This window comes from Antechinus flavipes, chromosome 6, assembly GCF_016432865.1.
Source record: "Antechinus flavipes isolate AdamAnt ecotype Samford, QLD, Australia chromosome 6, AdamAnt_v2, whole genome shotgun sequence".
Lineage (NCBI taxonomy): Eukaryota > Metazoa > Chordata > Mammalia > Dasyuromorphia > Dasyuridae > Antechinus > Antechinus flavipes.
The window spans coordinates 193971402-193994420 of record NC_067403.1 but is presented as its reverse complement, the minus strand read 5'-3'; the positions used below and the strand labels follow the sequence as shown (position 1 = coordinate 193994420).

The 23019-nt window shown below is 34.8% G+C and overlaps 1 protein-coding gene across 12 annotated transcripts in view; it reads left to right on the top strand.

Annotated features, from left to right (window-relative positions):
* The window catches only part of ADD1 (adducin 1), a 100612-nt gene extending 78809 nt beyond the window's left edge, over positions 1-21803 (top strand). For 2 of the 12 annotated variants that reach the window (XM_051965810.1, XM_051965814.1), the window contains exons 12-16: positions 1112-1201; positions 1984-2076; positions 12719-12875; positions 16265-16360; positions 19181-21803. In XM_051965810.1, coding sequence (XP_051821770.1) covers positions 1112-1201; positions 1984-2076; positions 12719-12875; positions 16265-16360; positions 19181-19539 — 795 coding nt within the window. In that variant the 3' untranslated portion in view covers positions 19540-21803. Of the gene's footprint in view, positions 1-1111; positions 1202-1983; positions 2077-12718; positions 12876-14327; positions 14457-16264; positions 16361-17127; positions 17163-19180 lie in introns of those variants that run through there. The other 10 variants (XM_051965818.1, XM_051965820.1, XM_051965813.1 and 7 more) reach the window with 7 other exon arrangements.
* Positions 21804-23019: the final 1216 nt, after the last annotated feature.

Sequence of the window (23019 nt, the reverse complement as noted above, 5' to 3'; positions counted from 1 at the left end):
ATTAACATGATTATTTTTAATTATCCCAAGCTCTCATCATAACATTAACTGATTTTTCCAATGCAAAAATTGGATATCTAATGATTCTGTGTGTATTACTCTGAATAATTTTCTGAGATTATCCTGCAGTTACAATTTTATTACTCCTATGCCACTAATTGCTCTCTCCCAGGCTCTTCCCCCACCATGTTGTTTTTACCCAAAGTCTTATTTTCATGGAAGCACTTCATGGCAAGGGCTATTCTTATATTTAGAATTCCGTCATTCCATTTCCATATATTAAAATTCTTTCCATCCTTGAAGATTTTCTCTATGAAGCCTTCCTTTAGCTGGTAGTAATTTTTCCTTCTTTTGAATTCATATTGCTTTGTTCAGTATTCTCTATTTTAATTTGTTTATATTTTCCCTATTAATCTAATATGTATTTTATTTAATAAACTGTTAAGTCTAGAAGGGACCTTAAAAATGGAAAGAGCAGAAAGGAATTTGTAAGACCTATTTTAATTTCTCATTTATAGATGAAGGAATTGAGGTCACAGAAGTTAAAATTATGTCTGTGTGTAGTAATGCCAATAACCAGATTGAGTATACTGATTATCAGTCTCTCATAGAACCCAAAACAGTAACTTGAATATAGGAATTCAATAAATGATAAATGAATGAGAGATAACTCAAATGACTTTATCAATATTTGTAACATTATAGTGATATAAGGCAGCTAGAAAATATTTTCCTCATGTTCCTAACGAAGGTCTTTGTCAAATCATGAAAAACCCCTGATACTCCAGCACAATTTTTACTTTATTAAGCCCACTTACATTATTTTAAATCACCTAAAGGCTGAATATATTATAAATCTCAGAACCTGTTATAAATCTCAGAATAGTATCGAACATAATAAAATGGTTGTTAAGAGCTCTGTAGCTTCAAAGATTCACTTATGGCATCTGTTCCATTTTCTGTGTTGTGAGGGCAGAGGAGGAGAAAAATGAACCTGAAGTCAGGTAGGCTACGGATACAAAAGAATCATAAATTACATTATTGACAAGGTAGATTTCATTCTATCTTTCATATGTATTTGTTCTTATTATCCCCCTCCCCCTCCTTACAGATCCGAGAGCAAAATTTACAGGATATCAAAACTGCTGGCCCTCAATCACAGGTTCTTTGTGGTGTAGTAATGGACAGGAGTCTTGTACAGGTGAGAACTCAGACTGTCTTCAGCATTAATGTGATGTGTTTATAATTTTAATCAGTTGTAAGATTATTCTGTGGCAGAGAATAACTTTACCAGGTAAGTATTAGAAGCAACCCTGTTGTTTTTAAACATTAAAATATATTGAAAAAAATATTCTAGATTTTTTTTTAGTTGAATGGATCAAGCATGATAGTAGAGTATGCTGTGTGAAGTGTTGCTCAGTATAATGCATGCAGTGAAAAGCAGTTGTCATTCTTTAGAAACCTAGATGGATTTATATCATCTAGATTTTTCACATGTTTTAACCATGTAATGTATAAAATGCTATGAGTAATGTTTTCTGATGCCTGTCTGAAAATTAATGCTGCTAAAATGTAATTGCTTTAAGAAGGGGTGATAGTTTAAATATATGCTGCTGATATAAATGCACTTCTGAAGTTTCTAATCTTGATAATCAGCACTACCGATACTTGAAAATACTTGCAAAAGTATCTGTCAATATACCTAAATATTCAACCTAATGCATTTAAATTATGACATATTAGGATCCATGAGATTGATATATGTGGGGAGGTTGGGGGCTTTTTTGTGTGTTTTATGAAAAGATTTGGTTAGTTGTGTAAAACAGTTTAATGCTTTTCTGCATGTGATCTCCCTGTAGCTGTTTAGACCTATATTGACTATGTTTTCTGCTGCATGCTTTTAATTGGCACCATAATGTGCTCTTGATTAAAATTATGAAGATCAGGTTTGGTTTGCTCTGTTTACTCAGTTTACTGTTGCAGGATGCTCCCCTCTCTGACTGTACGGAAACTATTGAAGGGCTCGATCTCACAGAGCAGGCCTTTAGTCCCGCTAAATCTCTCTCTGTTAGAAAGGTACTTACTGCCCTGTCATTAACTACCTACAAGTATACTGTTGTTGTTCAACCTTCCCTTTCCCTAAATTATTTTCCCTATTAGTTGTTGTTTTATCTAAAAAAAAATAATTGATCTTAGATGGACTTATTAAATGATACATAAGGTTCTGTTCTGTGTATTCTATGTCTTGATTAAAACATTGGTGTGAATTATTATATTTTTCAATGTTTTTTCTAGAGAGTGAAATGTGATATAAATTTTTGTATGCCATTCCTACAGTTCTGCATGTAATTTGGCTATTGCATGGTAGGATTTGGTGGGGGGTTGGGAGTGTGATCTTGAAAATATTTAACAGTGTTTACTTAAAAGGAATCTACTATAGACTAGCTTAGTCTCAGGCTTAGTTACTTCTCCAAAATTGTGTCAGACCCCTAAAGAGACATCAAAAGAAAATAAGCAACAGATTTCTCTTCTCCAATAAGTGACTGATTTCTCTATATAGCTCTTGGCAATATATAACTTGGATAAAAGCATTCATAAGTAGAGAAGTTCTGTGAAACTTGGAACATGGCAATTCTTTATTGTGGATTTTTACCCATTTTTTGCTCAAAACTTCAACATTCTAAAAGTTCATCAAATTGGAAGAAGTGAAAAGAGAATCAGCAGAATAAAGACATAGCATGCCCTATTGATTATAAAGTTAGCCTTTGAAAGAAATCCTAGACAAGATATTTCATATGTTCCTTGAAATCCAGAATTTTAATTTCTCACTTAATTTTCGTGGGGAAAATGAATTTTCATGCAGTATTTTCTGCAGTACACACCTTTTCAGTGTGTGATATAGATTTAGCTCCCAAAATGAGAATTGTTGCTGGTGCTTGCCTACTATTGGCACTGGAGTAAGAAATGTTATATTTGTCTTTGGTTTTAGTTATCTTGGAATGTTAAACAGTTTAGTTTCTAGAATATTCTGAACTGAAAGAGATTTCATAGGTTAAATCTTCAAATTCCTACCTTAGCAATTGCATTCAATTATTGTCAGAAGGAAATCTGAGATCCCATCTCTGTTTCATCAATTATAAATGTTAAAAATAGGATAAGCTGTAATTTTAGAGAAGCATCAGTGTAGGTACACTTCCAACAATGCAGATTGCAAACCTCCTCTGCCCCAGTGGATAGGGCCATCAATTATAAGGGCCAGAAAAATTCTCTGTGCAGCTAGATTTTTGATAGTGATCCTTCCAACATAGATATAATCTAAGACCCCAGATCACTATTCTGAGCATTTCTAGCTTGGGATTTCCTGCCAAGACTTGGACTTGACTTGCACAGCATTAGAATCATAAGCTGTCACTCCCCTATAAGGAGGTATCAGAGTAGAACTGTAGTGAAAGCTGTCTTCTATCTATTCTAAGTTATAGGAAAAGATGTGTGACAATGATTTCTGTATGGAAACCCAGTTTGTAAAATGATGGAGTTTGCAAAGGTACTTAGACTTGTAGAATATACTTCATACTACTTCTTTTGGAGGAACTTTTTTTTCTTGATGCTATAGAGCAGAAAATAGATATCTTCTCTTGTCACATACTTATTATCTTATTGGTTACTTTTTTTGGTTGCATTTTATGGATATTCACTGATGTAGTTGATAATATAATTTGTTTGCCATCTACAAAGAGTTTTTTCTTGATGTCCAAATTTGCTCATTTTGTGGATAGAAAGACCTTAATTTTAACATTGTAGAATGAACTCATTGCCATACTACTTGTATACAAGATATTTTGTTAAGGAAGGTAAAAAAATTAACTTTTAAAGAAAATTCTACCCTATAAATACTCCAGATATTAATGAAAGAAAAATATATCTTTTTACTTTTGCTTTGTATGGTTAATAAATCTAAATAAAAATTAAAGCCTAGAAAATGCTTGCAATTTTATATAGTATCTCATTTAAAAACTGATTCCATTTTGAGTGACATTGATTTAAATGAAGAATTTGTTTTATTACTAATACCAAACTAAAAGTTTTCTTTTGTCCTATAGATTTTCTTATACAATTCTTGCATATCCTTTTCTAAATATTTCTTACAAATAATACTTTCATATTTGTGTCTTTTGATTCCCTTCTCTCTTGTTCTCTTTCCCTTACCATTAACTATTTTATTTTTATCACAAAAAGAAACCTTTGCCTAAGGTGTCCTTAAAAATAGCATTAACCAAATGGTCCACTTTACTATAACCTGACAGTCCTAAAACACAAATTCTGTGACTTCTTTTGATCTTCTTCTTCTCCTTCATCAAGTGACTTGCCCAGGGTCACACAGCTCTTAATTGTCTGAGGCCAGATTTGAAATCTGGCCCTTCTGACTCTGGGGCCAATGATCTATCCATTATACTACATAGCTGCTCCTTTTCTGTCTTCTTAATGAATATCAGTCAACAAAAATTTATTAAACATTAACTATAAATATGCCAGGCATTGGGTAAGAGCTTAGGAATAATCAGAAAAAAAAAAAAAAAAAAAAGACAAAAACAGTCTCTGCCCTCAGGAAACCTATATTCTAAGGGCAAAACAAACATGAAAGTAACTAGGTAACATGAAAGAGGATTTATTAGCATACATGGAAAGTAATCTGAGAGACATATTTGTTTATTCTGCCAAATAATTACTATATATGCTAAAATACATAATGACTTTTGAATGTGGGCTTCTGAGCATCTGAGAATTTAGATGCTCAGAACGTAAACAATTGTTTGTCATTTGTCTTTTTTCCCTACTTTTATTGATTATAGCCTGTGCATGACAAAAGGAAAATACAGTCTTCTAAAAGTGTAGTCTTCCTCAAAACACTTTCAAAAGGAAAATTTTATAATTCATTTTTGGGGGGGCATAAGGGGTGCAAAAAATTATAGAATGTCAGAATTGAAAGAACTCAGAAATCTCTTGTCTGGCATATTTCTGAACTGAAATCTTCTCTGTAATATCCCTAGCAAATGGTCTTCTTGAAAACTTCTGGTGATGGACATTTTGCCAAAATTAGGCCATTGTGCTTTTGAACAGTTTTAATTATTGGGAAGAAAAATTAATTCTGGTATCTGCCTCTGCAACTGAGCAAGTCACTTAATCTCTCTGTGCCTCAGATTCCTCATTTGTAAATGGAATTGGATTCAGTGACCTCTAGTCTAATACTATGATTTATGAACTTTAGCTCATTGTTCCAGAAAGTAGAATTCATTTTTTTATATATCAGTCCTTCAAATGCCAGGATATGGCTATAACTTTCCCTTATCTTTCCTTTAGCAGGCAATATATCCCAACTTGACTTTTGGTGAAATAATTTCAAATCCCCTCTTCCTTTAAATTATCTTTAGCACCTGCTTTAATTTATCATTGCCTTTTAAAAAATATGTTGGCCAAATAACATCCAGAGAGAGAACTATGGAGACTGAATGTAAATCAAAGCATAGTATTTTCACCTTTTTGTTTTTCTTATTTTTTTTCCTTTTGATCTGATTTTTCTTGCACAGCATGACAAATAGGGAAATATGTTTAAAAAGAATTGCACATATTTAATCTATATCAGATTTTTTTGCTGTCTTGGGGGAAAGGAAAGGGAAGGGAAGAAAAGAGAAAATTTTAAAACAGAATGTTTTACAAAAATGAATGTTGAAAACCAACTGGAAAAATAAAATACTGTTGAAAAAATAAAATAAAACGTGTTGGCCATAACCATATATAATATTCTAGATATAGTTTCACTAAGATAAAGTGCAATAAAATTATAAACTTCCTTGTTATCCTACTTCTCTCACTGAAGCCTGAGATATAACATTCATTCCACTACTTGTGCAAGTTGATTTTTAAAATTTCTTTGGGACTTTACATTTATGCCAATTAAATGTCTTGTGATTAAATTCAGTTCAACATTGTAGCATGTTGAGATCATTTTGAAGTCTCATTTCTATTCCAAAACCTTTTAGCAGTCATTCTCAGCTTTTGGTCATATGTAGATTTGATAAGCATGCTATCTGTGACTAATTATTACTAAAATTATTGAACAAAAAATGACCAAGGACAGTACTTTTGCTTAGGAACCTTCTTGGTAGCGGGCCTGTGTTTTATACCTGTTCATATGTGCATGTATGTGCAGGTACACATACATATCCATGTAAACAGGACATGCTTAATAAAAACTCTTGAGTTTTGTTGAGTTGAGATTTAACTTTCAATTCAATTCAGTAAGCATTGATTAAATACCAATTATGTTCTAGATACTGGGGATATAATGACAAAAATGAAAACATTTCTGTCCTTAAGGAGTTAACACATTTTCACAGATTAAAATACAGGGCAATTTGACAAAAGAAAAATGCATTAACTATAGTAAGAAGTAACAGAGATAACATTATCTGAGCTAAAGCTAAATATTCTAAGATCTAGGATGAGAAGGGATGTATTTCAGGAATAGAAGACAAGCCTATAAATAAATTGGCAAATGAAGCGGGTAGCAGGTCAGTTTGTCTAAAATGTAGAAGGAAAGACTGTGAAATAAGTTTTGAAAGTATACTGGAACTTAGATTATAAAAATCTAAATTCCAGTTTATGACATTGTATTTTATTTTAGAGAAAATAGAAAGATTTTTGAACTAAAGAAATGACATGATCTGGCCTCTTCATTAATAAGATTATTTTTGCAGCTGGAAGACTGAATTGAAGAGAATAAATAGAAGCTGAAAACAGAGGGGCCAATTAGGAGGCTGTTAGAATAACCTAAGAATCTAAGGATAGTCTGAGATGCTAAAATCCTGAATTTAAGGTGGTAAATATGTACGAGGGAAAAAAAAAAGATCATCTCCTTACTTAGCATTAGCATCAATTTCCTATTAGCCATTTTTTGTCATTTTTAGCTAGGAAATCACTATTTGCCAGAGAAAACAGAAGCAAAGTAAAGTTGATTGCTCTGCTTTCTCTCCATCATGTTTATTATGTTTATTGCCCCAAGTATTAGATTTGTTATTTGATCCTTTTTCCTCCTTTTTCCTCCTTTAGTTAAGTAAACCCTTTTTGCTACTCTTAGCTTTCCTTGCCAACTTCAACTTTGAGCTTTAGAGGTTCTGACATCCTCACAGAACCATGCCATACCTTTGTATTCATCTTCTACTAGCTACTCTCCCTTTCATTTTCTCTCCTTTCCTCCTTCCCCTTTACTCTCTCATTGTGTGTGTGTGTGTGTGTGTGTGTGTGTGTGTGTGTGTGTGTGTGTGTGTGTTTGCATTTTAAATTCTAAACTGGTTGCTAAATTCCTTGTCTATCCATAGTAGCTCTATTTTCCTCAGTTGAAGTTGTTTCTCTTTGTATCTCAGAATTTCATTCTTAAAAGTCATTAATAACAACAAGAAGCATTTATTAAGTTCTTACTATGTCCTAGACATTGTGCTAAACACTGGAAATACAAAGATAGACAAAAATATTCTCTGCCCTTAGAGAGCTCATAGTCTAATTGACAACAGGCAAACAATTATATGCAAACTATATATAAAATAAATTGGGGACTCGTAAACCTCCTGAATGACATCCCTTGTAGAATTTTAGGCCATAAGATCCTTGTGCATTCTTTTCTAAAACCTTTAAAATGTTTTCTCCCAAAATATAGTTTGCATGCCAGAATTGTATACAGCTATCTTTTCCCCTCTATCATAAATTCTAAACTGATATAATTTCTCCCAAAGTTTTTTTCTAATTGCCATAGTTTCTAGTGCTTCCCTCACATCATAATTACTTTTTAATTTTTTGTGTATACATGCACACACACGTTGCCTCCCATAATAGAATGTAAACCATTTCAGGGTAGGATCTCTTTCACTTTTGTTATTAATTTGCCCAGTAGGTATTACAATGCTTGGTACATAGTATGGGCTTAATAAATGTTAATTGATGAATTGATTGTTCCCAGCATTTACACTCTAACCACCAGTTTTTCCTTGTTGATAAGAATCAAATTTGTCTATGTTGATTTCTCCCAACTTTTTAAGGATGAAATCATTAAGGCAAATAAAAAGCTATTAGCTGCTCTGCTTTTGACAAAAAGGAAGCCCCATCAGATAAAATAATTGATGTATTCCATCACTGCTGTATTATGATCTTTTTCCTGAATTCTTCATCTATTTCCTTGTTCTGTCTAAACGACTACTAGATAGTCCAGTGACAAAATTGCTTTTGTATCAGCCTCTCTTAATTTTCACCATGCTTCCCCATGTATTTCCTCACATGAGTGTGTCTGTAATATATAGTGTTAATTGCTCCTATGCCCCTTTTCAATCTGTTTCTTACAAATAAGAAAAATCCTTATCCCATCAAGTGTCAGTGACATCTTTGAAGTCAAATTTACTTCTTTGAGTTGGAGCTCTAATTCACAGAATTATAAATTGAGAGCAGTGGGGAACCTTAGTCAACAAGTATTTATTAAATTCTTGCCAGGTGTTGTCCTGAGTGTTAAGTGTACAGAGACAGACAAAAAAGAAAAAACACTTTATGCTCTCAAATACAGTTTAATAAGGTAGACAGCATGCAAACTATGTACAAACAAAATGTAAACAAAATAAAGTAGATATAATAATAAAGAGAAAGCATTGGTCTTAAGGGGATGAGGAAAGGCTTTTTGCAGAAGGTAGGATTTTAGCTGGAACTTGAAGGAAGCTGGGGAGAACAAGATATGGAGATAAGGAGGAAAGATAATGTGTGTAAAATATGTTATAATTCTGACAAAGGTTATATAAAATATAAGGTTTTTTTATATTATTATTGAATCCAAGTACAGACAGTTCTTTACATATATTTGCATTACACAAATTTGAGTTTACATAAAGGTTTTGAAAGAAATGTACATTTCAGAAAACACCCATGTTAACTTTACTGTACAGTACTGTTCTCTCTTTCTCTTTACTCCTTCTTCTTAATTAATGATCTGTAACTTTTCCCTGCCCTTCACAAAAAACAAAAACAAAAAACTCTTTCAAGTGAGAGCAGACTCACAGAGACTGCTACCTATCTCCACCAGCAAATCACAAGCAAATGGCTTGAGACCTCTGCCAATGAGAAAGGATATTTCCGCTCCATTCTGCCCACTTGCCTGTATGTCCACTGCAATATGTCTTATCTTTGTCTGTCTGTGCTTTGGTATGGTATGTCTCCCCTCAGTCCCATGTGTCACTTGTTCTCTCCTGATTGTGTCTCTGTCTAGACCCCACATGGTCTTCCTCTCATTTCTAGCCAGGCCCCTGTGTGGCTGGTCCTAGCTCCCATATGTTCCTCCTCCTGCTCCACTTTCTCTCTTGCTAGCCCCAACATGTCCTAGAAATGTGTACTGGCCTCCTCCCTCCTCAGCTCAGATTCCCCTTGTAGATTCCCTCTCCTTCCCCACAGCCATGGACAAATCTGCTTTATGTGAAAATTGCCTTTATAGAGGTTTGCAAAACAGTTCTTTTATGTAAAGCAAGAACTGTCTGTATGGGTATACATTGCTATGCCCTAGTAATGAATCCTATCCAACCAAGTCTCAGTGATACAGATAGACTTTACCTCATAGACTTATACAATTAGAAGGGACATTAAAGACCAGCTAGTTCAACCCATATCTAAGTAAAAATGACTGTACAACATACTTAACAAGTAGTCAGCCATTTTGATGGAAGACTTCATGTGAAAGGAAGATCTATTGTTTCCCAAGGCATGTTCTTCCCTTCTTCTTTAAGTATGGGTGATAATGTTTATATTGTTTTATGTACTGGGGAACTAGCTCCTGGGTCCAGGAGAAAGACCAACAACCTTCTAAAATTCCATTCATATAATTCAAGAATCAGTGTTATGTCTTCCATGATCACTGATTCTATCAGTTCATCTCCAAAGTGTAGCATAGAATGAAAGTGTATATGTGTGTGTGTGTGTATAGTATAGAATGAAAGTACACATACACACACACACACACACACACACACACACATACACACACACACACACACACACACACACACACACACACAGAGGAAAGAGAGAAAAGGGAAAGGGAGAAAAAGGGAGGATAGTTAAGTATATAGTATAACATGGAAAGACCTGTCTAAATCCCCAGCTCTGCTACTTATATCTTTTAATTTAGAATTTTAAGTTGATCCAGTTTGGGATCAATGATGCTTTGATCCATAGATATCCACAACTAATGTACTTAACTCTCTTCCCCCAGTTATTTCTTCCTGGGAATTTACTAAGAACTTTCTCCATTGTTGTTTTTTTTTCATAACTTACTTTGATGTCTTTCATGACATTTAGCTTTACATTTTGTATTCTAATGCAAATTCAATTTTAAATCCTCTTAATCATATCAGCCAAATGGTCTCTGGCCAAACGGGTTCTTTCCAGCAAAAGTTGGATAGCCACTTACCACTTATTGGTTATGTTGTATAGGTGAATAACATGGTTTCTGTGGTCCTTTGAGAGTCTGGGAGTCTTTGAATCCTAAGGAAATAGATTGGCCAAGAACTAATTTCTCTGGCATCTTAAATTATGTTCCAAAAAACTAAATCCTTTTCAAGCAGTTGTTTGCTTATCTTCTCCAATATACCTTTTTATTTTCTCAAAACTCAGCCTTCAAATGGAATTTGAATTTAGAATCTAAATTTGAAGTGAACTAAGCTAATCTTATCTGAACAAGAATCCCCTGTATGGCATTTGCTACAAGCAATTATCCAGCATTTGCTTTTAAGATTTAGAATAGGGAAAACTCAGCATTTTCTCAAGGTAACCAATTGATTAATGTTTTAGTTAGCTATGATTGTTCCTTTTATCCATTATGCTTGCTTTTTCCTTTCAGATCCGTAAGAATAATCCTTCTTCTCCATAGTTCTTTGTATACTTGAAAACATTTATCATTTTAAACTGTTGCCTGCCGCCCCTCCCTTTTCCTTTGATCAAATCTTTCAGTTTTCAGACTGTCTCCAATGCCAATCTTTGTGTGGCATGATCATAAGATCTTCAGCCTTTCTAGTGACCACCTTCTGGATGATCTCCAACTAACTGATAACCTCTTTAAAATATGGTGCCTGGCACTGAGCATAATAATTCAGATGAGCTTCACCCATAGCAGAGTACAGTAACATTGTCCTTCTCATAAGACATGTTCCTCTTCTATTTCTGTTCTTTAATCTTTTCAGAAAAATTCATTTGGTCCAATTTGATCCAAACTGGGAGAGCCCATGGACAATGAGGAGTATAGATGTCCTTTTCTGGATCTCATCTTTCTTGAAATTTTGAGTTTACTGGCCCCTGCAATTCAGTTTTTCTGAGATGGCTGGCTGACAACAGAAATAGCTTCCGTGTGGGATATTAGGAATTAATTATAATAATAGCTGGCATCTATATAGCCCTTTAAGGTTTATAAATTATTTAGCTCACATCAAACTTATAGGCACATGGCATAAGTATAATCTCCATTTTATCAGTGAGAAACTAAAGCTTAGAAGCAGTTAAAGTACTTGTCCAGGATCACATGCCTAGAAATTTTCAGAACCTTTATTACACTTAGGTCCTCTGATTGTAAGGCCTGTGTTTTTTCTCCTATATCATGATATAATTGGCACCATTATTTCTCAAAATGCGTTAAGATTCAGTCTATATTATTGACTTTAACATATAATTGCTCACATATGATTAGTCTCTTAGAAGCAAGTGTTAGCCCATACTAGAATCCAAAGTGATTTGATTTCTGTATTTCAGTTCCACTTTGGATTTTTAGCACGATGCCAAAAAACAAATATTTAATTTGTTTAGTGAATTAACCACATGAAGTTTGGAACTCTGGCCTCAAACACATGGACTGAGAGAAATGTCATGGTCCATCAAAGCAGTGTGGAGTTTCCTGATAACTCAGTGTTCCTGGTGCTGTGGCTTTCCCAAAAGGTGTGAACAACATCAACCAGTCATTCACACTAATTATAAGAATTATAGATGTCTCATTTTCTCTTTACCTTGCCACTGTGTTCTCTCTGAGATTGATAATAGAAAGATTATTTTAATGTTTGGAGGGAATTGTCCTTTGATCTTTAAAATTTCCAAGGTGAGTTCTCCAAGTTTCAGCAAATATCTGGCATTTATATTTTCCCTTTCCCTGCATTTTTGGAAGGAATTAAGGGTCCGTAGAAAGACTAAAGCTGTCTAAATACATAGGGAAAATAAGAATTTATCTGTGCTCTTTTGAATATAAACCTCTCAGAGCACATTTTATTCTAAGAATTCATGATAAGTTTCATATTCTGAAGAAGGTAATATCTTTTTTTACTTTTATAACTATTAGAAAATATGATTTTGTTTCAATTAAAAGCAATCCAAACTGATTTGGTGTTTTGCATTCTTCATAGTATCTTGCTTCTGATACCTGAGAGTTTTTAAGATTAAATTTATTTATGCCAGTGGAACAATCTGTCTAAAGTTTCCAACACTGAGAATGCTGCTGGCCTTAAAGATAAACAAATGCAGCACTTCTAGGATTAATTTTAATTAATCTAAGCATTTCATTGTTTTTCCCCCTATTGCCTGACTCATTATCAAGGTTAAGTAGCTTCTAAATACATTTTGGCTTTATAGCAGACTTTTTGTTGTTGTATTTTATCAGGGAGAACTGGTGACTGCTTCAAAGGCTATTATTGAAAAGGAGTACCAACCGCGAGTCATAGTGAGCACAGCAGGACCGAACCCCTTCAACAAGCTCACTGATCGAGAGCTGGAAGAGTATCGCAAAGAAGTGGAACGGAAACAGAAGGGCCCAGAAGGTTCGAGCACTTATTGTAAAATTCAGCTAGCTGAATAAGGCCTTATGCTGGGTGACTGCTCACACATGAGTTGGTAGGATACAAAGCACACTAAGATATGTGGTCCCTGTCCTCATCGTGTGTAGTCTACATGAACAACAAGACATGGACACAATAACTGCAAATCAGAACATAATATCTACTGCTTTCTGTACTTTTTTTTTTAATCTCTTGCCAAAGATAACAGTAAAAGCTATTGATATTTTAATAAAAAATGTTTATTTGGAAATTTCTAGGACAACCTGGAATTTGATTTTTGTTTTTGTTGTTAATGTCTTTTTTTTAAAAGTTCTTGGTAATAAAAGTTTTGCCGATAATTTGTAGTAATCTTGTTTTAAAAAAAAGTTTAATGCTGCCATCATAATTAAGCAATGCCATCAGACACCATGGTCTACTCTGAAGCAGAGGCAAAGGAGAGGATAAAGGGGGAGAAAAGAGTGAGCAAATGGGAGAAGAAAAGAGATAAATGAGGTTAGGAGAGGGGTAAGAGAGGGTAGGCTGGTGCTTTGAAATTCTGCAGCTCTAAGGTAAGGCTCTCTGGAGCACTCTGAAACAGCCATTGAATCTTTCTGAAGCTATTCCACCTGGCAGAGAATTATTGTGTCACCCAAGCTTCAGTTCTTTACAGCTTTATCAGATGATTGGAACAATCTATCATAAATCAGAAGCCAAGTCATAAGGGGAGAACATCAGTTAGAACATTTTAGACAGCTCTTAGTGCTTTTATGTATGATTGTAACTCTAGGTGAAGAACAGTGGAATAGCAGTAAGGAGGCCTAGACTTCTGTTCAGCTCTGCCACAAGCCATGCTCTAAACCTTGGACAAGCTATTCCCTAGCCTTCATCCTCAAACTCAGTTTCCCATCCATATCTGGTACTGTTTCTGTTTTGTAGTCTGTTTCTGAGTCATAGCATCCAACAAGGGAATGTTTCTGATAACTAAGAACAATTTAATTTTCTAAATGGGCTTAACATTCTCTCTGATCTTATTTATGCTCTTGATTTACTTAGCAGATGTTTTGAAAAATAAATTTAGTCAGGATCCTACTGGAATTTATAACAAATTTCAAGTCTTTGGGATATGAATTTTGTCTACATTTTTAGCTTCTGCTACTCTCTTAAATAGTTGTTGATGGTGTTTGTAGGAATTTTGGATTTCATGTAGGATTCTAATATTACCCATGAAAATAGTGGCACATTAAGACTAATAAATGACTAAGAGTTAAAATTGTGAGGAACAAATTGTTTCAAATAACTAAAAGAAATCTCTGGACTGAAAAAGCAAATTAGGAGAATGTCAGGAAACTAGGAAACCAACAGAAACACAACTCATTCATATCCATGAAGAAGGTGCAAGAGTGTCTCAATCTTTTTTCTAACATGAGTTCACTGCTGCATGGGTTTCTTGTTCAGCTGTGCAGCAGATAATCCCCTGTCTTCACCTGAAAGAATCTGAGGAACTGCGGTCCTCCCAAAAGGAATTTCACATTGCAGTCATCAAAGCATTAAACTCCAATCCCGATCTTTTTACTGAAAGCCCAGGTACTGAGTCTGGATGACCACTCCCTTAATCTCCTTGCCTGGAACCTCCACGTATCTCTGTTGTCTATAGATGTCTTCAGACTGGCTTGATTTATTACCTATGGGATTAATGATCAAATTCTTTGATTGGTGGAGATTTTGGGTTGGAGGGTATTATTTGGGAATGGCTTTCTACTCCTGAGGAAATCTTTTATATGGTTTTAATTTTTTTTTTGGTTCCTATTTTAGACTAACCTTCACTACTTTGTTATATAATCGTCATTGTTTTTTAAAAAAATCCTAAATCTTATTGGAATCTGCCCATCACTGCATGCCATTTAGTCTAATATGCCCTTTTGCTCAGTAAAATTCCATTATTTTCATGTCAATTCAAAGCAAGCAAAATTACTATCAAAATATATTATACAAAAATATAAACTTGTACCCCATTTTCTCATAATATAATATTTTCTAAGGAGAAATGGATAATAGTATATCTTCCCTCCATCCTAATAGTTTTCTCTTGGTTTTATATTTAGTTCTTTAAGAAAACTAAAACTCTCGCCTCTTCTAGACAGCAAATTAGTTTCATTCAGAAAATAATTCATAGACTACTGAGGAAGGAGACCACATACAGATAGATGAAAATTGAGTTGTGATAAAGTTGCAGTTCAATAGCTAAATAATCCCTAGAAGAAGACTGCATGAACTTAACTGGAATCCATTGATTACATAGACTTTGATTTGAAAGGGTCATACCTAGAGTCTTACAACTCACTTGTTTTAACTATCCATGAATCCTTTCTATAGTATCTCTAATAAATACCTGGTGCTGCTAAGCTATTCAAATGAAGACCAAAAATCTAAAATTTTTATCAAATGCTTTTCAATTATTCTTTTTTTTCCCCCAAACAAAGAAATTTGAATTTTTTTAGACGCTTGGTCTTTCATTAGCCCTTCCCCTCCCCTACCCTTTTAACTGTGGCCAGGAGTGTTGTTTTCCTTTTTAGGTAGGCAGCAAGGGGACCAGGGAAGAAAAGGCAGTGAATGAAGTGATATAAGATTATTTATAGGCAGACGCTTATGTATATAATACAGCATGAAAGCAAAAATCAAAATTTGGTAAGTAGGAAGAGAGACGTAGGTTCAAATCCAGGTTCTACCACTTATTAACTATAGGCAAATCACTCATCTTTTTAAAGCCTCAGTTTTTAAACTTCTAAAATGGGCATAATGAAACATGAACTATATATTTGATAGGATTGTTTTGAGGAAAGTACTTTATGAATCTTAGATTAGCACTACAGAAATGGGCTTTAATGACTACTAATAATACCTACCAAGTGAATTAGATATACATAGTAGTCTTGAAACTTTACAGTTTCTTTCTGAAGTAGAGAAAGTTAATCTCAATGAGACCATGTTTCTGAAAGGATAATGAATTTGTCTATTTGGAAGAACATAAGGTAGGACACTTCAGCTTGCTTTTTATCTTTTATATTATTAATGACATTGGATTACGTCATTAAGGGAGAGAGGAGCTGAAATTTGAAACTATCTCTTTTTGGAGTGAGAAAAGAGATTGAAGGAAACTAATAATTCTTCAATACTGGATGTCTGGATAAATAATCCTTATGAAATCTAGACCATAGAGTAGTACAACTAAAGGTTATGGTTGCTCCTCTTGTATATACGCCTTTTGCTTGCTTAGAATTGCATGGCAATGGATAGGAATTCAATTTTAGAAAAAAAATTCATGCTAAAGTGATACTGAAATATTTCTTCTAAAGTTTTAATGATATTCTCGTCTAATTCCCATTCCTGTATAGAAAATGTAGAAGTCACACAACAACAGAAAGAAGAAAGCCCTCTGGAACATGCTGATGCCCACACTCCACCCAGTACACCAGTTAAACTTGAGGAAGGTAAGTTTTTTGGGATTGGAAGGGTGGGTGGGAGGACCATGTCTGCTGGAGCTGCACCAATGTGGTATGATGCATGAAAGAATGTGGATTGTATTTGTGGCCTCAAGAGGAATGAATTTTGTTTTGGCTGAAGAAAAATGTTACCATGTGGCAACAGTTCCATTAACAATAATCAAGAAGTGTGCATTATCACCAAGACTGTTACCACAACTGCAAGACAGCAGGTACTTCTCATTGTTCTCTGGGTGGTTTCAACTGAAGCCAGTTCCTTTAGTAAAATGTCATGTTGAACTAGGAGCCCAAGCTTCCCTGAATCACCCTTACCCTAACTTTTAAATATAGCCAGTCCTGCCCACTAATTGCACATTTCTTCAACTTTATTGTGTTTAGATTACACCTGTGGGGACAAAATGCTATCCATCTAATTTGGGAACTGGGTTTTTAATTTGACCTGCTCTAGTAGCATCACTCAAAATAGACTAGTCCTTCATTACATTTTTTTTGATGGCTATAAAAGCTACAGCTGTTCTGTTTTAGCCTTGTCTGTTAAGTGGGTGTAATCTAATTTGTCTGTGTCCTTTTTTTCTCCTTGTATATTGGGATATATCACCTGTCTGTTTTATAAGTCTCGAGTTCACTTCTTCATCCCATTCTTTGCCCTCTAAGAATGGCATCTACCATTCTTTTACTTTAACACAATGGCTGTGATTGAATGCCTAGATTTTTCTACTTGTGCTTTTCTCTTCTTGTGGCTGCGTTACAAACAGGAGATGGATATGCTAAAGAGTACCTGTTACCATAGTAAGTATCATCCCATAATCTGATCTGTTTCTGCTTCTTAACTGGAATTCTATGTGCTTTGCTTCATTCTCTTGCGTCCTTGTTTTTTTATGGAGTATTGTTTCCTGTTTTCCTTTTTTTTTTTCCTTTGGAAGAAAGCAAAAAGGTTCTTTTTTTTGCTCTAGGAGAAAGACACTAATTTTCTTTATAAGGTTGCCTTCTTGGAATTCTAGATCTCTTGTCACTTGTGATTGTGTGACACCTGATTTGTACCCTTGAAAGGAATACTTGAGATGTTTTCCCACATGTCAGACAAATCAGAGCATGCTTGATTGTGAACTCAATTTCAGAAGATCAGAGAATTTTCATTGTTCTCATGTTCTTAAATGCTCAACTCATAAGGGGGTTATTTTGTTAAATTTTAACTAAAGGGAAAGTCAGGAATCTTTAACATACCATTTGTTTTACTGACAATATCTTTCTATCTCAACCTAGTATTGAAAGTTGGTATGCTTAAAAAAAAAAAAAGAAAGAAAGAAAGAATAAAGAAAATTGCTCTAAATTCTTGACTTAAACTGGAATTAATAGTCCTTTTGGAATAACAGATTATATATGATTTTGTTTTTGAACTTTGACATTTGGTAAAATTATAATTCTTCCAAATAGAAACAGAAAACATCAGTTCAAAGAGTAATGTTGCTGCAAGCTTATATCATTTTTTTCCAAATAAATCCCATTTCTTAAAGATTAGTAAGAATAAGGTGTACATACTGCAACCCCTTTCACTATTGCAACAAGCAGAAAGCATTTAATAATATGTATAATATTTAAGAGGACAATTGCAATTTTGCATTATATAATCCAAGTATTTCTAACATGCATTTTAAAGGGTTTGTTGGACTAGCAACTCCTAAGGCAGCTTTTAACCAATACTGTCCTTTTCCTGCTTTTTGAAGCCTATTGCACATTAACCCTTACTTAAGGCTTAACACTCCCAATCACTCATCACTTACCCATTCTAACTTTTGGCTTGATTTTTGAATGCTAAATGGTTGGTGTTCACTAACATGCCAGTTATTCATAACTTTATAATCTTTTACAAAAATTCCTCAGAACTGATTTTCTGTAGACTTTATCATACAGAGTGAGAAGTGGCGAGTTTTTGGCATGAGACACTAAGGGAATCAAACACACAGGCTCTTATTTAAACAAATTACCTTTTTTGAAACTTACTTTTCATTCATGTTATATGGAACTATTCAAAAATGTAAGAGAAATCGATTCTCTTTTCCCCCATTTTAAAAAATTCACTTCCACTTCCTTCTCCACCTAGCTGATTCTTCTTCTGAGATGCCTAAGCCTTTCCTTGCCTTTAATGTTGATGTCAAAGGACTGCTAAACTTAAACTGCTGGCTGATCATCCAGAGGGAGACCACATATAATGGGCACAGAGTGGTCCTCAGTTTTGGGAGTACTAATAATTGTAACTGCAGTGGGATATTTTTTTACAAACCAAATCTGTGATTTCATTGGTAGAGGGAACTTTTAATAACGATACTATCTAAGCTGTTGCAGACAGTGTTTGTTGCCTGGGGTTACGCAGTCAGTATGTGTCTGAAGCAGGAGGACTGGGCTCTTACAGGCCCGAGCTATGTGGCCTTTCCATTGTAAGAGGCCTTTGTGGGCATTTGATACTGCCTGTCTTTATTCCCTAGTCATTGCTTAAAACTTCCTCTCCTTTTTCTTGCACTCACATTGACTTAGAGGTTTGTATTTGATTGAGTCTCATTTTGTCAGCACACTTATCTAGTGGCAAGCAATTAAAAATGACCTTTCATTGAAACTTTTTTTACATCTGTTGCATTCAGCCATAAAGTAGTATAGAATTTTAAAAAAACTTATTCTAATTTAATATTATGTCAGTTCAGAATGTTATCTTCATAGTAAAAGCAGTTCTCATCTTAGTAGTGACACTTGAAAAAATACAAATGGAGTCACTCTGTGTAACTCAATAGTTTGTCTTACTCCTACATCCATTAGACACACAGCAGGACCAGACTTACAGAGATGACAGTGACGCTGCAACCTTCAAGCAAACCCTTCCAGACCTCTCCCCTGATGAGCCTTCAGAAGCACTTAGCTTCCCACCACCTGAGAAAGAGGAGGAGGAAAGTAGGCGGGCTGAAGTTCCTACCCAAAGCCAGACTGAATTACCTGCTACAGAAAATCCAGAAATCACATCCCCCGCTGCTGAAGAGGCCACCACACCAACTGCCGAGGAGGGAATGGCCCCAGACCCAGGGAGTGATGAATCCCCTGGGAAGTCCCCCTCCAAAAAGAAAAAGAAGTTCCGTACTCCTTCCTTTCTGAAGAAGAGCAAAAAGAAAAGTGACTCCTAATGGCCCCACGCGCTGCAGAAACACTGTCATGTTTTAAAAACCCCCCAATCCTTCATTAACCACTAGGACGTATGTGATTGTACTGAATGTTTTGTCTTATGTCATAATGGAATGCAGAAGTGAAACCAGCTAGCCGCCCTAGGCAATGCTTCCAGGGTATAGATTTTAACAGCAAATTAACCAACTTGCAGAAAGGTGCTAACCCCGAGTTCTCAGCAGCTAACTTCAAATCTGTTCCCAACTGGTACGCAACTTTTAAAGTCTTTACATAGACGAGCTACTGTGCTAAAAGGAAAAGTCTCCCCAGGAATTTTTACCAATGTAGATCACATCACAAACTCTGCTAACCCTCAGAAGTTGTATTCTCTAACACTGTGTTCCTAAATTATAGCAGATTTGTTTAAAAATCTTTGATGTTGTGTTTTCAGAAAGAATATACTCCTGAACAGAATGAGACTTTGTGCTTCTGCAAGCTAGCTGTGGTTATAGATCGTGTTCTACGCAAGGCTTTGGCAACCTCCCTCCCATCTTGCACCCCCACCTACAGAAGTTATAAATAAAGTAAGCTTGCATCTTTCACTGCTAGGCTTCTGCTTAGCCTTGTGTTGTCTCACATGACCGACCTAATGTTGTTTGTTGCTGCACTGCATATTCAGAGAACTTTGACTCAGTTAATGAAAAACAAGAATTAATCCCACAAAACTTAGTTTAAGCAGCCATCTAAGGGGATGAGCAAAGAGGTTAGTCTTTGAATTAGATGTTGTTTTGGAAACTGCAGCTACCGTCAAGTGTTCATATTAGACAGTTTGATAAAGGGGTGGGTTGCCTAATTCTGTCACCAAGCATTAAATAAGTATCTGTTATGTGCCAAGCACTGTTACTAAGTGCTGTAGATACAGAAGCAAAATTGAAAAAGTTTCTGGTCTATAGAATAACTTGCATTCTGCTGGAGAATACATCCTTAGAGCTTATATTGAAGAGTTGGTTTGACAGACTAAACAGAAGGCATTTGATGAATGGCAGGTATAAACCTATATCCATCCTATGTGTCTTACTAATGTGACTTATATTTTCTCCTTTAACCCTAAATATGAATTTAGTAATACCCAGCATCTTATCCATTAAGGTGTCTAAAATATTGTGGGTAGTATTGGGGGAAGGAGGAGAGTATTTGCGAGAATTTTCTGTGAACTTGCAGTTCAAATCTCCTTTCTAATTCTGAACATTCCTTTTTTAACAGACCAACTTTTTTCAGTTTTATTCTGTCAGAAATGCTCTTTTCTTACAAAAGACTGTAGAGAATGCAAGATTAACGGTTTGATTTAGGTTTTTTTTGTGAAATTTGGGGGTATTTTCAGATTTGTTCCTGTGTCTTTACATAGCAAATTACAACTTTGAAAATTTTAGAGTTATGAAAACAATTAATTATAATGATCACAGTTTGACATCCTGCACTCAGAACTCATTTTTGAATGTTCTGCTTAAGAGCTCAAAAAAGTTTTTCCATATGTACTGACATATATATATATAATATGGTCCACACAACTCCTTACCCTTATAGAATGACATTATGATATTGATTGATAATTAGAACTCACATGTTTTGTCCCAAGCCTGCTTCACAGCTACAAAAATGGACATTATCACATGCTTTACCTTTGCAGCATAAAAATCTCAGTCATGCAATATGGCAATACATTGATGTAAAGCAATATTTGGCCACAGATACAGTTATGGCCAGTTTAGGGGAGGGACAAAAAAGATGATGTTAGCATTGTGGAATTTCAGGGGAAAGGAGGGTTAGCAGTGAAAGAAACACCAGGTAAAATATTGGATAGCTGTTGTTTGAAATGGATAGATACAGGGTGGGGCTAGAAGTCACAGCAAATCACTGCATAAGAGAGACACCTAAACAGTAACGTTTAGAACAGACTGCATGGCACTAATGGCTTTGAGCTTGTATCCTAACCTTGTATGTTCTATGTACGCTAGAAAGCTGACTTAACCTTCTTTTGCTGAATTGTGTTTTATTGCCAATCGTAAACAGTTCATCATTTCTCTGTGTTTTAATTAATGATAGAACCTTATATTTCTCCCTTCCCACATATGCAATGACTTAATTTCCAATTTTGTAGTTTAATTCTTTATATTACAGTATGAGATGTAGTTGCATATGTGGCTATAAACTACAGAAGATAGGTCCTGTATTTTTCTTTCTTCATTGTAACATTGTTTTACTCATGAATAAATTCTTCTTTAAACAATCTCTGTGTCTCAGATCTGGGGAAGAGTTTGGGTATTACTCTATCAATTTTATTCCATCAAAAATAATATATTATTTTGAAATTTTACATGCTTAGCTTCAGCTTATCAGCGGATTTGTGGTTTCATTTTTCATATTGTCTCCACTAATGCAGATTGCCGTCCTCCTGTGTGATTCTTGTCCACGTCGTTCCACAAATCCTTACAGAGCATCTATATCAATAGGCCAAACAAAACTCATCCTTTTGAAGCCCTAACTGCAGTTGTTAGTAGTTGTAGACTAGAGAGAGTCATTGTGCTTAGTGTGACATTTTCACTCTAGCTCTTCACCATCCTTGAAAAGTTTTCATTGATGCTACTTAGAAGGCAGTCTTTTACAATCACATCACATTAGTCATTTTTCTTCTAACAATTTGAGACCAGCATGGTATGTCTTACTTTCATCCCAAAAGAAAAGGTTTGTAGAAAATTTTCTTAATGTAGTAAAACAACTATTATTATTATTATTATTATTGAAAGTTTTCATTTCTTTGCTGTGAGCCTTCCATTAATGCAGGTCACAGTTTTTCAATTTAGTAAATGTTCTTTAAGACCTACTCACCCTGTAACTTTGGTGAAGTTGGTGCACAACTCATCACTAGCCTTGTATACCTACAAGCTATTGTACTTCACTGAAAACTTTCAAGAGCCCAGGGTTTATCTTATCACCACCACCATAGTAAAAATATCAGAGTAGGATTTTAATTGAGGAGTATAATAGCATGACTTCTCTATTTTGTATAAATAGCTTGTATTTCATTTCATTTAACCCACACGACAATTGTATTTTCATTTCACAAATGAGAACTGAGTTAAATTATGAGATTTGTCAGAAATCACACAAATTGTATCATTCAGATAATGGCAAAGCCTAGAGTTCAAACACAGTTTTCTGTCATAAAAATTGGCAGCCCAGTAATAATGATTTATTGTAAATAGTTTCACCAAAATGTCACCCATAATCATTAACCACAGCTTTCTCCTTATACTAACCCCGTGAGGAGAGAAGACAGACAAGAATTATCCCCATTTGCTTATGAGGAAGCATAAGATCCAGGATTCGTGCCAGATCCCATCCTCAATGAGTCAGCCTCAGACTTCTGAGTCCATTGTCTGCCTGCCCCTTATATGTCTTTAGGGTGTTTGTTCCATTTGCTCATCCTCTAACACATAGAAAGT